Source organism: Idiotropiscis lumnitzeri, chromosome 5, assembly GCF_059441095.1.
Source record: "Idiotropiscis lumnitzeri isolate Australia: NSW breed Sydney's pygmy pipehorse chromosome 5, RoL_Ilum_1.0, whole genome shotgun sequence".
NCBI classification, from domain to species: Eukaryota; Metazoa; Chordata; class Actinopteri; order Syngnathiformes; family Syngnathidae; genus Idiotropiscis; species Idiotropiscis lumnitzeri.
In genome coordinates this window covers 6,689,439-6,703,333 of record NC_142395.1, presented here as the reverse complement: position 1 = coordinate 6,703,333, position 13,895 = coordinate 6,689,439, and the positions used below count along the sequence as shown (strand labels likewise).

Sequence of the window (13,895 nt, the reverse complement as noted above, 5' to 3'; positions counted from 1 at the left end):
CAAACCGTTTAATAGCAATATGAACAGAAACTTCTGTAAATAACACGGCTTGAACAATATTTGGAGAGCTTCTTGATCTCAAACAGTCTCTTTCTGGTTGAACTAAAGTTAATTGAAAATCACAATAGCCATGTTGTTTGACCTGGTTAAAAGTCAACAGAACATCGTATTCAGAATGGACTGAGTAAAAAGATAGTTAATGTTAAGCTAGTTTTTTATTTTTTAAACAAGGCGTTCACACGTTTGGTTTTGAGACCTAATTCAACTTTTTTTTCTTAACATTTTCTTGTTCATTTCATTTAATACTCTGCTTTAGAGTGATAGTGATTTTCTTTGTTCTTGTACCCTATTGTTGTTGCTTTTGTTGTTGTTGGGCTTTTTGAGTTTCAGCATCCCTTGGAATGTTGTCCACGTGAACCACAGTCCGCTTATTGTGTAACTTGCAATTATTTTAACGAATCATCAGTACTGTTATTAATATTATATGTAGAAGTAGAGGACAACAAAAGCAACCTTTGTTTGGAGGCTTAGGCCGGTGTTCCGGCTGTCAAATCAGCCTCCGGTAGGACGATTCGCTAGGTCGGACATTTGGCGGAACACCGGCTCGTAAATGCGTCCATGGTTATATGAGTTACTCTTTGAGGGGATACCGACCAATAGGAGCCCTCTGCTCATGAATATTAATACATTGTCCATCCTGATTGTGCTGATTCAGTAGACGTAACAGTAATTACGCTTACTCGTGGTCACGTGTTGCGGTGCATGGGTACAACCCAGTAGGCGAGTTGGAGTAAAACCCCAAAACATTACGAGTGGTCACGTGTTCATCCAAATTTTGGTTCTGCTGATATTCGTGTCGGTGTGTCTTTTCTGAAGCAGGTACTTAACGTGCTGGCCCCTCCCCTCCCGGACACGTTGCCCGGGGAGAGGCTCCACGGGCTAGACGGGAGCCTCCCGCCCGACCGCCGCTGTCCGGACTGAGTCAGTCTGCTGCTCACATGCTGATTCTTCCACCGGACTGTCCACCCGCACAACACCCCCAGGCGGAGGGAAACACACGCTTGACTCCGGGTAAGCTTCGCTGCTCTGCCTCCATCCTTCACCGGCTCACCTGCTTCTATTAGTGTTTTTTTTCTCGAATAGTCTCGTAACTAAAGCATTGGCATCGTCCCTCTCGCGGGGTGCCGCTAACTAGGCGCAGCTGTGGTGGTTCTGTCGCACAATAATGGTGCAGTTCAGCATTGGCCAATTTGGCGGTGCGGCAACAAAGTATAGTAGTTGACGTTAGTGGAAGATTGTATCCAGTGGATACTATCCACACATAACATAACGTTGCATCAGCATTCGACATGTGAAAGGAAACATCCGTATGTGTTTGCTCGTTTTTTCTTACATAATGTTGGACGACCTGCCCATTTGGAAGAGAAGATAGGCTTGGGAGACGGTTATTCACTCCACAGTTATCCCATTTAGTCTCAAAATGGTTAGATCGAGGGTTGAAACCAGCATTAAGGTCAGCTTTTCCTTCATGTCTATTTTATGCCATTTGACCCCTCTTGAAAATAATGTACTGGCATTTGTTGGTCAATAAAATTGTATTCAGAATTTCGGGCAACACTCATTGAATGTCATTTTAGTCTTTATGATGTACATTCAAACAGTGTTACTTTATCAAGCTATGACATAAATGCATAGAGCTAATTCTGGAATTTGACTCTTATTTGGGAGCAAAGCAATTAGACTAAAATTTCTTACCCCCCCTCATTTTTTTTCATTTTATTAGGCATTTTTTTCATTTCAATGATTATTTTGTCATGGTCCTCTTTCCATGTTATATAACAAACAAGCAATACATGAATAAATTAAAGGTTTTGACTTTAACTTAAACAGGTGGACGACTGGTTAGCACGATGGCCTCACAGTTCAGAGGTGCAGGTTTCGATTCCGGCTTCGGCCTTACTCTTTGGAGGTTACATGTTCTCACCGTGCCTGCGTGGGTTTCCTCCAGGTTAGGGCTGGGCGATATGACCTCAAATCAATATCGCAAGAAATTGAGCAATTTTACCTCGATAATGATAAATGCACGATAAATTCCCCCCGTGGACTAAAATCAAAATAAATGCAGGAAATGCATATTGACTGTTTTTATTATTGACCAACTGGTACACATTACTTTCAATGAAAAATAAAAGTACAAAAATCATTTGTATAAACATTCCAAATAGCTTGCTTTGCATGACTTGAACAATGTCACAAAGAAAAAGGGTACCTCTTGCAAAATCTTTTGCTGCAAATAGATTGCGCCAAGATGCTGTCATGATGTAAATAATGCCAAATTAAAAAAATGCTAAATAAAATGAAAGAAAATGTCAATGCAAGCCAAATAAACAAGTGTGCATCATCGGGGAAAATGTGCCGTCTCGAGTACTCTGGTGCGCAGTCGCCACTTGTCGTCTATGTAATGCACAGTCAGGCTCAATCAGGGATCCATGTTGCGACCCGACCACAAGTCGGATGTAGATGCAAAATGCTTGACATGTCTAAGCTCCCGGCCCGATGTTGTCCATATCGGGAAATACGGCTTTCATGAAGCGTTTAAATCCTGTGCGCTCCACTGTAACTAGAGGAGCTTTATCTTTAGCTATGTGCTCGGCGATCGCGTCCACCTCTGAGATGTTCTCTCGTTTGGTGTCGCCTCCGTTATGGGCTGTTGTCACTTGTCGAACCTTGCTTCTCACTTTGAACTTTCAGCACAGCATGGTTGTGTTGTGTGTGGTGAAAAAGCTTCTGGATTTGAATCCCAGCTACGACAGCGACGTCTGTTTTCTTTCTCGATCAGGCGGGTGGAGTCACGTGACTAGAGGCGCTGTAGCGGTCTTAAAGGGGCACGAACATTGCCGCAGACAGAAAAGGCTTTTCTTTTTTTTTTAAACACCGAATTTACCGACATGGGCAAAATGATTTCGGTCATTGTAATAAATTTCGGTAACGGTAAATTTTCGGTTTATCGCCCAGCCCTACTCCAGGTACTCCAGTTTCCTCCCACATTCCCAAAACATGCATGATAGGTTGATTGGACACTCTAAATTGCCCTTTGGTGTGAGTGTGAGCGTGGATGGTTGATGGTTATTTGTCTTTGTGTGCCCTGCAATTGGCTGGCAACCAGTTCAGGGTGTATACCGCCTAGTACCTGAAGACAGGTAGGACAGGCTCCAGCACACCTGCAACCCTTGTGAGAAGAAGCGGAATCGGTCACACAAAGACAAAAAAAAAACCCATCTGAGCTCACAATCACTCGTGGAGACAATTTCAACTGTCAAGTCAACCTACCAAGCATGTTTTTGGAATGTGGAAGGAAACTGGTGAAAACCCACACATGCACGGGGGTGAACATGCAAACTTCACACAGGACGGCCGGTGCCCAGGCTCGCACCCTGCACCCCTGAACTGTGAGCCAGAAGTGCTAACCAGTCGTACCTAACTAAGCTAACCACTGTGAATTCACCCAATGCATTTCAATGGGAGTTGATAAAATGCAGATTTTCACTATCACCGGTCCACTGTATATAAAAAAATAAAATAAAGACTGCTGACCGAACGAAATAAAGCAGTTATTTTTTTCCGAATTGTAGCCTTTGCATTTTAAAAATTCCATTTACTATCTTGCTACGTCGATTTGAATTCAATTAACTGTTTAGCCCTCGTCTGTATACTTTCGAAGAGTGAACAAATTATACTCAATGCATTTACCCAGCCAACTGTTAAAACAAATATTTACCTTTACTGTTCTGACAACTTTGCAAGGGGAGTGCTTTAATGTTGTCATGGCAGCCCATTGTTTTTGATTTGTCACAATAACACCATACATAACTAATCATTTGTAAAATCATCTAGATTTACTTAGATATACTCAATACAATACAGTACAACTTTATTTATATAGCGCATGTCCACAACAACGGGTACCCTTACTGCATCTATAAATGTCCAATGCAATGAAAAGGGCATAATATTAAGAACAGCTTTTAGAATCTCAGTTCATAACAGGAAACACTGACAGTGTCTTACATCGTCTCGTATTACATTTTGAAGGAGTACCCAATGAGGTGTTAAGTGACACTCTCACATGATAACAAAACTCTCATACTAAATGCAGTGGTGCCTTGAGGTAAGGGTACCTGACTTACATTGTTTTGAGATACAAGCCTTCATTTCGCTTTTTTTTTTTTTTTTTTGCTTTGCCTTGCGAGCATAAACTCGAGATATGAGCTCTATTTGGTGGCAGTGAACTCAGTTCAGCAGTTTGGCATATGTTGAACAATGAATCATAAAGGGTCTTTGAGCGGTTCCATATTCCAATCCCAGTTGAAGTTTGCTGTCCACTTAAACATAAAACAAAGATAATTACGCGTTGTGTAGTATTTAAAACTACCACCACTTAGCTTTGCCTTAGGAAGGTCCACCTAGCTTAATGTTTATTGCTAACAATGAAAAATACAATCAACCTGCTAACATGTCAACAGATAATTAAACAATACTCAAAGACATATATCCTTTATCCTCAACAAGAAGTTATTACTGCATGTTACTGAGAAGTCTTCTTCTTTGTTTGTGTTCTACTGCCTCCTTGTGGCCAACACGGCCATACCAGAAGGAGCGGCACAATGAATTGGACCTCCTCACCTGCCCATAAACCCCTTTAGCCCCCCAAATTACTTTTCTTGTAATACTTGTTGTTTTTGATTGGCAGGTCAGTGGTGTTCTCTACTGGCTGATAGTCTGCTTCCATCATGTCATCATCATCAGACTCTGATTACTCCTCTGACTGGTTCGTCTGTGATAAAAACAGCAGTAAATGCCTCAAGAGATTGACTCCTCCGCATGCAAAGGCTCCCGTGGTGCAGATCATGGCACCTTCCTCATCATCCTCAGCCACTACTTTGAAGGAATCTCCTACCGCTCTATTTCACTCTTGTGCCTTCTGGAGGATGAAGAGGAGATGTTTCTGCTATAGCTGTGATGTTGGAGACTTCTGTGCGTGCCCTGCAAAATGTGCGAGTCCCCAGGAGACCTCCACGGTATTTCCAATTCAGGAAGATAGCCCAGTTTGCAAGCAGCGGAGAGCTTGTGTCGTGCCGAAGCGCCTTTCAGTCAGGAAGAGAACTTTAGATGAACATGGCGCTCATCCTCAACCGGACACGCTAAGTGAACTTTTCTCACTCAAGGTGAGAAAAATGCATCGATTTAATGTAAAAACATGTTGGATGGCAAAAATACTGATTTATTTAATGAACAGGAACTCAATTAAAAAAAAGTTCTTGGCAAAAATGAGAATTAAGCAGTAGTCCCATTTTCATCCATCTCAGGGGGTTCCCATTTTGATGTTCTGCCCTCCTTTTCTGTCGATTGAAATTGATGTTGAAGTGCCCTCAGGCTCACACCCCTGACGCCATTTTCAATTGATAGCAGAGGGCGTTACAGAATAGAATGGCAGCCCCCTTAGAATGATGAAAAAAACAATTGAGTAAGCTTCTTAAATCTTATTCCAGCAACACAATATTAATCCGACTACCATGTTTAAAGTGGACGGAGCACAAACCACATATTATTGTAAAAAGTATGTTGGGACTTGAATCCCCCTTTAGACGCATTGTAGGCACCAAGCCCCACCACAAATTGTGAAAAAGTGCATCATTGTGAGTCATTGGCAGCCATTATAAATGACTAATCATATGGATCTGGAAATCAAAATGTCCTCGACACAAAGCCAGAGATTTGCCCAAACGTGGTCGTAAATGACTAACTAATCCTGTGGTCGAGTGAGGGTAGCAATTGGCAGGGCTCTGCTGGAGATGGGCCCACGTTCTCCAAGTGGTGATTTAAAGGGTAGTCAAGTGCCGATGGCGTGAATGCTAACAGGGTTTGTTATCTTCTCTACATAGTGCACGGAGTTGCAGTGCTACATCCAGCCTCTGTCATCCATCCTACGAGGTTTGAGATCTGGCAGGTACTCTGCTCGTAAGTGTCTCTTTTTTTCATGGCTGATTTGTTACTAATTGAAAGTGGCATTAATAATACATGCTCTCCCAAACCAAGCCGACTTCCCAGGAAATATTCATTCCATCCATGCATGCATTTTCTTTAACACATATCCTGATCAGTGATATTCCAGATGACTATGGCCGGTTGGCTTTTGCACACGACAGCACATATTGAAAGGATGGTTTTGGACACCATGCAACATTTTGGAAAGCACTGCAAGCACAAAGCCTAAGTGTGAAATCATGGGGTTGTGAACGTTAGTGTAAATGGGAATCAAACGTTAATTTTTTTTTTTTTGAGACAATGATGTGTTGTCCCAGATATCACGTAAAGACAACAACTGTGCTGAATTAGCGGGTAGTGTTCGCATTGCAGAAACTACTGAGCATGCAAAATCTGCTGCTTGTCACTGACAAGTGAAGATAGAGATGGGTATATAATGCATGTCCTTAAATTCACAGTGTATATTAGGGGTGGGACGATACGGGTAACTCACGATTGGATACTGTGACGATATGTGGCCCACGATAACAATAATATCACAATACACAATGTCTACGATATTCAATATATCAATAGAAATCTCTTCAACAATATATCACGAGATATGTGACTAAAAAAGAAAAAAATGGCCATAAAAATTAAAACATCAAACATTTTTTTTTCAATGCCAATACGGGTACAAAGTACAAAGAAAGGTGCATTTGTAAAGTACCTCACTGCCACTGAGTCTTAACACTGTAGCTACGGCTGGACGAATTAAAGTGCACAAACATTAATAACATGTTTTATGTAAACCAAGACACTGCACTGCTTTCTGAACCTGAAATGTCAGTGTCAACTGTCATTAAAGTGCTTTACGTTAACCCGCCCAGTGGACACATCAAGGCATATTCTTCTTGAGGAACACTAACTGAACAACATGCTCAGACGTAAGAGCACACAAAAGGGAAACTTTGCTTTAAAAGCAGTAGTGATTGTTGGCTGTCTTGGTTCGCCTTTTTTTATCACCTGCGAGTAGTAACCGTGATAGCGAACGAGGTGGCTTTGTAGATTCGTAGTGTTGATGTTATATTTTACCTTTGCAAAGCAGTCCTTGCAGATTGCATACTCTTTATCCCGTGTTCTCCCGTCACTGGTCTCATAAAAAGCGAAGTGTCTCCACACTTTTGAGTGGAAACTCTTGAAACTTGATTTGTTTTTCTGGGTTTTCCGCCATTCTTGCATTAGCTCTTTTTCTATTGTAAATTCTTCACACTCTTCACCGGCCGCTGATCCCGGCAATTTTAGAACCGTTTGCGGCATTAGCGCCCCCACAGACAGGACAGGAGAGATTAAATACGGACGGTGATGACGAGGTAAATCCATTATGTGCGTTGTTTTGAAATATCGATATTGCCGCGAGGCTATTGATTATTTATTGCGACAGAGGTAGCAACAATTTATTGCAATATCGATTTTTTTCCCCACCCCTAGTGTGTATGCAGATCAAAATTGTGGGGAAATTTCAACATTTGTGGGACTGTGGACACACTTTTCTTGATGGCAATCTTTTTTTTTCCCCGGGAAGTTTAAAAAAAAATTCTTTGGGGAAAGGTTTGTCCCATTTTGAGTTTCATTCTCTCTGTGCACAATATATTTTGAATGCAATTCTGTCACAGATGACATTTTGTGACATCTGAGGTCTGATTTTTATTTTCAAGTCATCATCATGGTGGAGTTGAAGAAATGTGATTTAATTTTGACGTCATCACTTCAATCATTATGTTGCTTATATACCGCTAACATGTATGGCCTAAATTTAGAGATAAATTCAGATAAATGTTGTACTTAAAAATTATTGTAAAGTTTTCCAAATAAAGGACAAAGTATTGTAAAAGAATCAAATTAATCGTTGTTGCTGTCAGCATTAATGGAACAAAAATGACATTATATTCATTCTGTCTGATTAATCAGCTGTTTTTTGTATGTTGCCAATTGTTTGCATCAGAAGTCTATTACATTCCTGTTTTGGTAGTGGAGGCCTAAAAAATAGCGGTTAATACGATGATGCCACAGCTAATGACGTGAACACATTTGCCTGCATGGAGCCACATGCCTCCTCCTTGCTCACTGCACACTTGTCTTCCCTCCACAGGTATCAGCAGTTTCCAGGAGAGCGTTGCAATGGACCGTATCCAGAGAATAATGGGGGTCCTTCAAAATCCTAACACAGGGTAAATACAGCGATGGGAACAACGTATTTTTACAATGTTCAGGATGTGTTTTCAGGCCGTATAGCATTGCAGAAGCTGTCACAAAATCGCAGGCTCCCGTCCACTATTGTTTGTTTACCCTGCTGTATATTATAAGTCCAGTTAGCGTTCTGTTGATGTTGACATTTTATAGACAATCTGGCTTTTGAGCCACAGAAGCATCACCAGTAATCACAACTGCTCAACTCCAGTCGACACAAATGGATTCCAATGAGCGCAAATGCTAACCAAGAGTCAATTTGTTATTTTCTTTTGAACATGAAAAGTGTCAACAGTGATGTTTAATGTTAATGAGATGTCTCGTTCATTGTGGCTCACGTCAAATAATACTTCTTGGACTTTCTATGACCTCCATTCACGTCACATGAAAGGCGCTCTTCAATTAAACAGGCTGGCTCATTTTACTGCTTAGTGGAATCATTGGATGGCTCTCTTTAGGAGTTTGTCTTCACTCTTTCTGTTTCAATGACGCCTGTGATGTTTCTCTGGCAGTTACATGACTCTTGCTCTCAGTGCCTCTGTAAAAATGGAGAGAACTATATTTTACAATCATCTCAAATTCAATACTTATCTTTTATTTCACCATTAGTTCACATTTTGGTGGGACACAAATATATACGTTAGACTTCACACAGATCTGATCGGCATTTAATGCATGTTTTATGATTGACAGTAATGTCTTCAATTTGCCGATCAATCAATGACGTCGTGAATGGGCTCCACAAAATAAAACATTACCGCTGCAGTGATTCGTACATTTATACTTTTACCTATGGCGTTAGCTTGACTTGCGTTGTAAACAATAGTCCAGTAGGCCCCACAAATGCCGACGATGCACATTCCATATCGTCCACAATAGTCTGGCTTTTAAGTTGTTTGAAACAAAAAAAAAAAAACCTTGCTTCATAAAGCTCTCGCTGCCTTCAAAAATGCGCCCAAGCATACAGTAAGAATGCTGTATAAATTCAGCATCTCAATTCACTTCATTCTGTCATTCATTAGTCCTAAATCTCACAATAGTGTAAATCCTTGGCAGGCCACACAAGCTTCATGATGATGATAATAATAATGTTGATGATGCGTGATTATGGACGTCGTCATCTCAAGACTTTTAGCTAGCTACATAAAAGTGACATGTGGCCCGTGATGAAACATTGGCTTGATGTCAGATACGGTGTGTGTGAGCGGGACCACACGCACTGCAGCGTCTTGTCACGTGTCTCCCGCAGCGTCACTTTTCACAAATCCACGTGCGGTTGGTAGAGAATATTGAAGTTTTTCTTAGAACGAGTGTCACAATTGGCTCTCATTTCAGATGGAGCTCAGTTATTGGGAATACTCAAGTAAAAGTTAATAGTTGTGGTCAGAAGGGAATTTCCGCTCACCATGGGCTTCAATGTCATCAGAATAGTGGGCTTTCACTGATTACGCTAATTTCTTTCATCTGCTTTTATTCTACACTTGTGGACAAAATGGTTGGTACCCATCTGTTAAAAAGCCACAACTTCAAACTGAGAAAAATGTCCATGAAGTTAAAATCAAGCATTGCTTAATTATTATTTTTTTTTCGTGGTCCAGCACAATTATTTAAAAATAAATAGCTAAATAATGTAACAGGCTTGCCCAAAAATTCTGGTGCCACTTCTTAATATTTCATTACGCAACCTATGTGCTGTGATGTGTATGTTACTAAATTGCGGTGTTCAGTGCAGCGCTAAACTTGCCACACGGGTCCCGCCGTTGGACCGCCTCGTTTACGTCTCGCTGTCTTTGAGGGCATGTGTAAAGCAGCTAAAAGTCGTTGAACAAAAATAAACTAGAAAGTTGCTACAGAATACAAGTGAAGGCAATTGACCTTTTGTCAAGAAATTTCAAGTATACAGGCCCATAAATCAAGACGCAGAGGCGACACGTGAGCCACATTTCATGCATTATTCAAGTACAAGTTTACAACTACTACAGGAACGTGTGTGAGAGAGAGAGAGAGAGGAGGGGTCAGAGCGCTTGCAGTACTTGATGAAATAGTTCATTTTTAAATCCAACACATTGAGCAAGTAGGCGGAGCTGTGACTGGCTTGCGAGTGCTCTATATATAGCCTGTGAATGAGATGAGGGCCTGCTGCCACGTGCGGACTGTAGTGTACGTGCATGTGCGTGCGTGTGTGTGGGTAGCAGCCCGTCTCAGTCACATTTCTCATGTGGAACGGAACATGCACCGCACGCCTTCCTGCATCCGCCACAATCATGTGATCATGGGATGTGGGCTCCATCACACACGCGCAAATACGCGCGCACACGCTGAGGAATGCAGATGTCGAGAGCACATGCCATTCGTCCCCATGCAGCCTTTTTTATTGAGTCAGTCTTCATGCGTTTTCTTCTCTTCCACCAATCAGATAACGCCAGAGCACCTAATGTGATGTCATAGGCTTGAGGAGGCTTATGTAAGCACCATTGGCGAGGCATCCCGAGCCACCCGAGCTTGTAGCTTCAACCAGGAGAGATTCTTGGATCAGAAGTGTCGGGGTGCTGACTGTTTTGGCACCAAAGCCCAGCCAATAGGTGGGCATTCGGCCGGCAGGTCTTGCGGGGTTCAGATTTCACTGCTCAAACAACACCCTTTGAATGATCATTGGCATCCAGTCATTCGGCTCGTAATTTGTACCTTGGCTTTAATCTTGGCACATTAGCTTGCCTTGCCTCATTGCAATTAAAAAAGGACAGTGCTGTCTGAACACCTGTAACGTTTCCTAGAGAGGAAAAATATCAGCCAACTCCGACCTAACAACATAAACGGGGACGCATTAGTTTTGGATATTGTGAAAAATCTTTTCGATACTACAACTCTGAACGATACTGCTTATCGATCTTCACCCTGTTTGTTTTTTTTAACAAATAAATGTACTTGTCTTCCAACTATGACATTCTTGAAAAATAAATTAATAAAATGAAACGTTTTGAACATATCACGATTGGACTGCGGAACATGACATCAGCAATTATTTAGTGTAAAAGAAAACTTGTGACTTGAGTATGCAGTTGCGCTCTTTTGCGAGGTGAGATGCGCATTTTCTGTTTGTTCAGCTTGCTCGTGTTCACCCGACGTTATAAAGATTGATTGAACTTGTGACGTATGTTGAGTAGCCACATTGCTTTGTTGTCATTCCGCCGTCACTCTCCAGGCATAACCAAATTTGTATGTTCCTTTCACGGCTGCGTTGAGTGTAAATCGATTCTAATCATGGCTCCGCTGCGACAGCGCTAACCCAATCTAAAGGACGCCAACTTGCGCTGTGTGAGTGTATGTTATTAAAACCTCACTCTTCGGAGCCTTTAATGCTGCTGACTTTGAGTTGATGCGTCTATCTAGTAGCTTGTCCGTTTCTCCACCACTGTCAGTCGGTCCATTTCACATGCACTTATTTGCCTATTGTCTATTGAACTGGTGGCTGCCGGCAGCTGTGTTAACTTCTAAAATCCCCAAAAGTTTGAATTTAAAGTTTAAAATGGCTTTTGTTCACCAGAATCCAGCTCCACATTGTGACCCAGGGTCAATCAAATCCAATCCAATCCAAGTAGCGGGCTACAATTTCTATTTGTAAATACCTTCTCCTTCTTCTTGGTTCATGAGTGATTACAGCTCCTTGGTGCATACCGCCACCTTCTGTACAGGAAGTCCAAAGTGTTTCCATATTTAGTCAGTTTACTTGCATTCTATATATTTAATTGCATACACTACCAAGACAAGATAGTTAATGTTCAAACTGATAAACTTTGTTTTTAGCAAATAATCATCAACATAGAATTTATTTATTTTTAGTTTGTTAGTCTTTTGACTAAAGTGACAGTTTTAGTCATAATTTAGTCATCTGATTGTGTTTTAGTGTTAGTCCAATTTTAGTTGGCAAATTATAGCAGTTTTTGTCACCTAAATAAGTACGTAAGTAATTCAGGCGATCAAAATTTTTATACAGAAAAGTATATACATAACCTCTATTTGTAACTGTAGTTTAACACGCAAGACACACATTTAACACAAATATGTCTTTATTAAACTTTGTTTCAATGAAAACATTTTGTTTTCACCTGAAAAAAATATTTGAGAAGAAAATGTTTTTAGTCAACGGAATTAACGTTATATGGGCTGTTCCATATTTGGAACATCACACAGGTGAAGAGGCTAATTGGGAGCTGGTGGGTGTCGTGATGGGGTATAAAATGAGCTTCCCCGACTTGCTCAGTCGTTCACAAGCAAAGATGGGGCGAGATCCAACAACTGCATGAGAAAATTGTCAAACAGAATTTAGCTGCACGGGTGCTGACGAGGACCAGAGGGCGGGCACATATTACTTTTAAATAATTGATCTTAGTCTTTTAATTCAGGACTGTCATTTTATCTATTATCATTGTCTTTAATTTTTAGCTTCTTTGTCTTTTAGTATAATTTTTCTTATATATTTTAGCTCTGTCTTTTTATATTGTTGTCTTTTAATTTTTAGCTTCTTTTTCTTTTAGCGTTATCATTTTCCTTTATATATTTTAGCTCCAGTGTTTCCTCAAGGGGGGCCTCCACGCTGGGAGGTGTGGCCGGCCTTCTCACAGGGGGCTTCATCCCGGAGGCTCCTTAGGCCTCTGCACTATGTGTAGGGTCTACCCCGGTCAGTCTGGGCCGGGGGTCTGTGTGTTGGCGGAGCTCCCTGTGGCCGAGGGCTGTCATCCCTCTCAGCGCGGATGACCTACCCTGGGTACATTTTCTCATATGGTTTCTCTGTGCCTTGCCATGTCTTTCTGTCTTTCTACTAAGATGGGTTATTAAGGTGTGTGTATGCGAGTTCAGGCGTGTATGTGGATGTGCCTTGTGTTTATGTTGGGTGGGTGGAATGGGTTTTAGTCTTTTGGATGTTTTTATTGTACAGCACTTTGAGCTGCATTTTATGTATGAAAAGTGCTATATAAATAAAATTTGATTGATTGATTGAACAGTTTAAGATCAATGTTCCTCAACGTACAATTGCAAGGAATTTCGAGATTTCATCATCTACGGTCAATATTAGTGATGGGTCCAGTGACACTGAGGCGTCGATGCGCGCGCCGAGCTTCCAGGGCAAACCCCGTGTCGGTGCGCGTACCGCTTTAAGAAAGTCACGTGACCACTACCAGAATTGTGTCGACACAGCGGTCGCGCGCCAAACTGTGTTCATAAGGAAGCGCATCTGTCAACAGGATGGACGCTCAAAACAAGCATAGAGTTATTTAACTTTGTGTTAAATATCCGCAAGATGGAAGACGTCACTGTTGGTGCGCACTCAGAGGTGCAGCGCTATATGTCAGCAGGACACGTTGCACGTACGGAAGACCCGCTCTTATACTGGAAGTCCATGGAGGCAACGTTCCCTCACCGATTTATATTAGCCACACAGGCGTTGTGCACACCGGCCTCTTCAGTGCCTTGTGAGAGGATCTTCTCAAAGGCGGGGGAAATTGCCTCAAAAAAAGAAATAGACTGAATAACAAAACGCTGGAGAAACTATTTTTTTTAAATAAAAATCTTTAATTACAATGAGTCCATTGTCATTCACAACACTTTTACTTGGGCAT

General features: G+C 41.5%; 1 protein-coding gene across 2 annotated transcripts in view; it reads left to right on the top strand.

Annotated features, from left to right (window-relative positions):
• The first annotated feature begins 1,056 nt into the window (after positions 1 to 1,056).
• Positions 1,057 to 13,895, top strand: part of LOC148336730 (uncharacterized) — a 15,660-nt gene continuing 2,821 nt past the window's right edge. Inside the window, exons 1-4 of one of the 2 annotated variants that reach the window (XM_088297287.1) lie at positions 1,057 to 1,071; positions 4,751 to 5,225; positions 5,943 to 6,018; positions 8,180 to 8,258. In XM_088297287.1, coding sequence (XP_088153413.1) covers positions 4,791 to 5,225; positions 5,943 to 6,018; positions 8,180 to 8,258 — 590 coding nt within the window. In that variant the 5' untranslated portion in view covers positions 1,057 to 1,071; positions 4,751 to 4,790. Of the gene's footprint in view, positions 1,072 to 1,242; positions 1,514 to 4,750; positions 5,226 to 5,942; positions 6,019 to 8,179; positions 8,259 to 13,895 lie in introns of those variants that run through there. The other variant, XM_088297288.1, reaches the window with a different exon arrangement.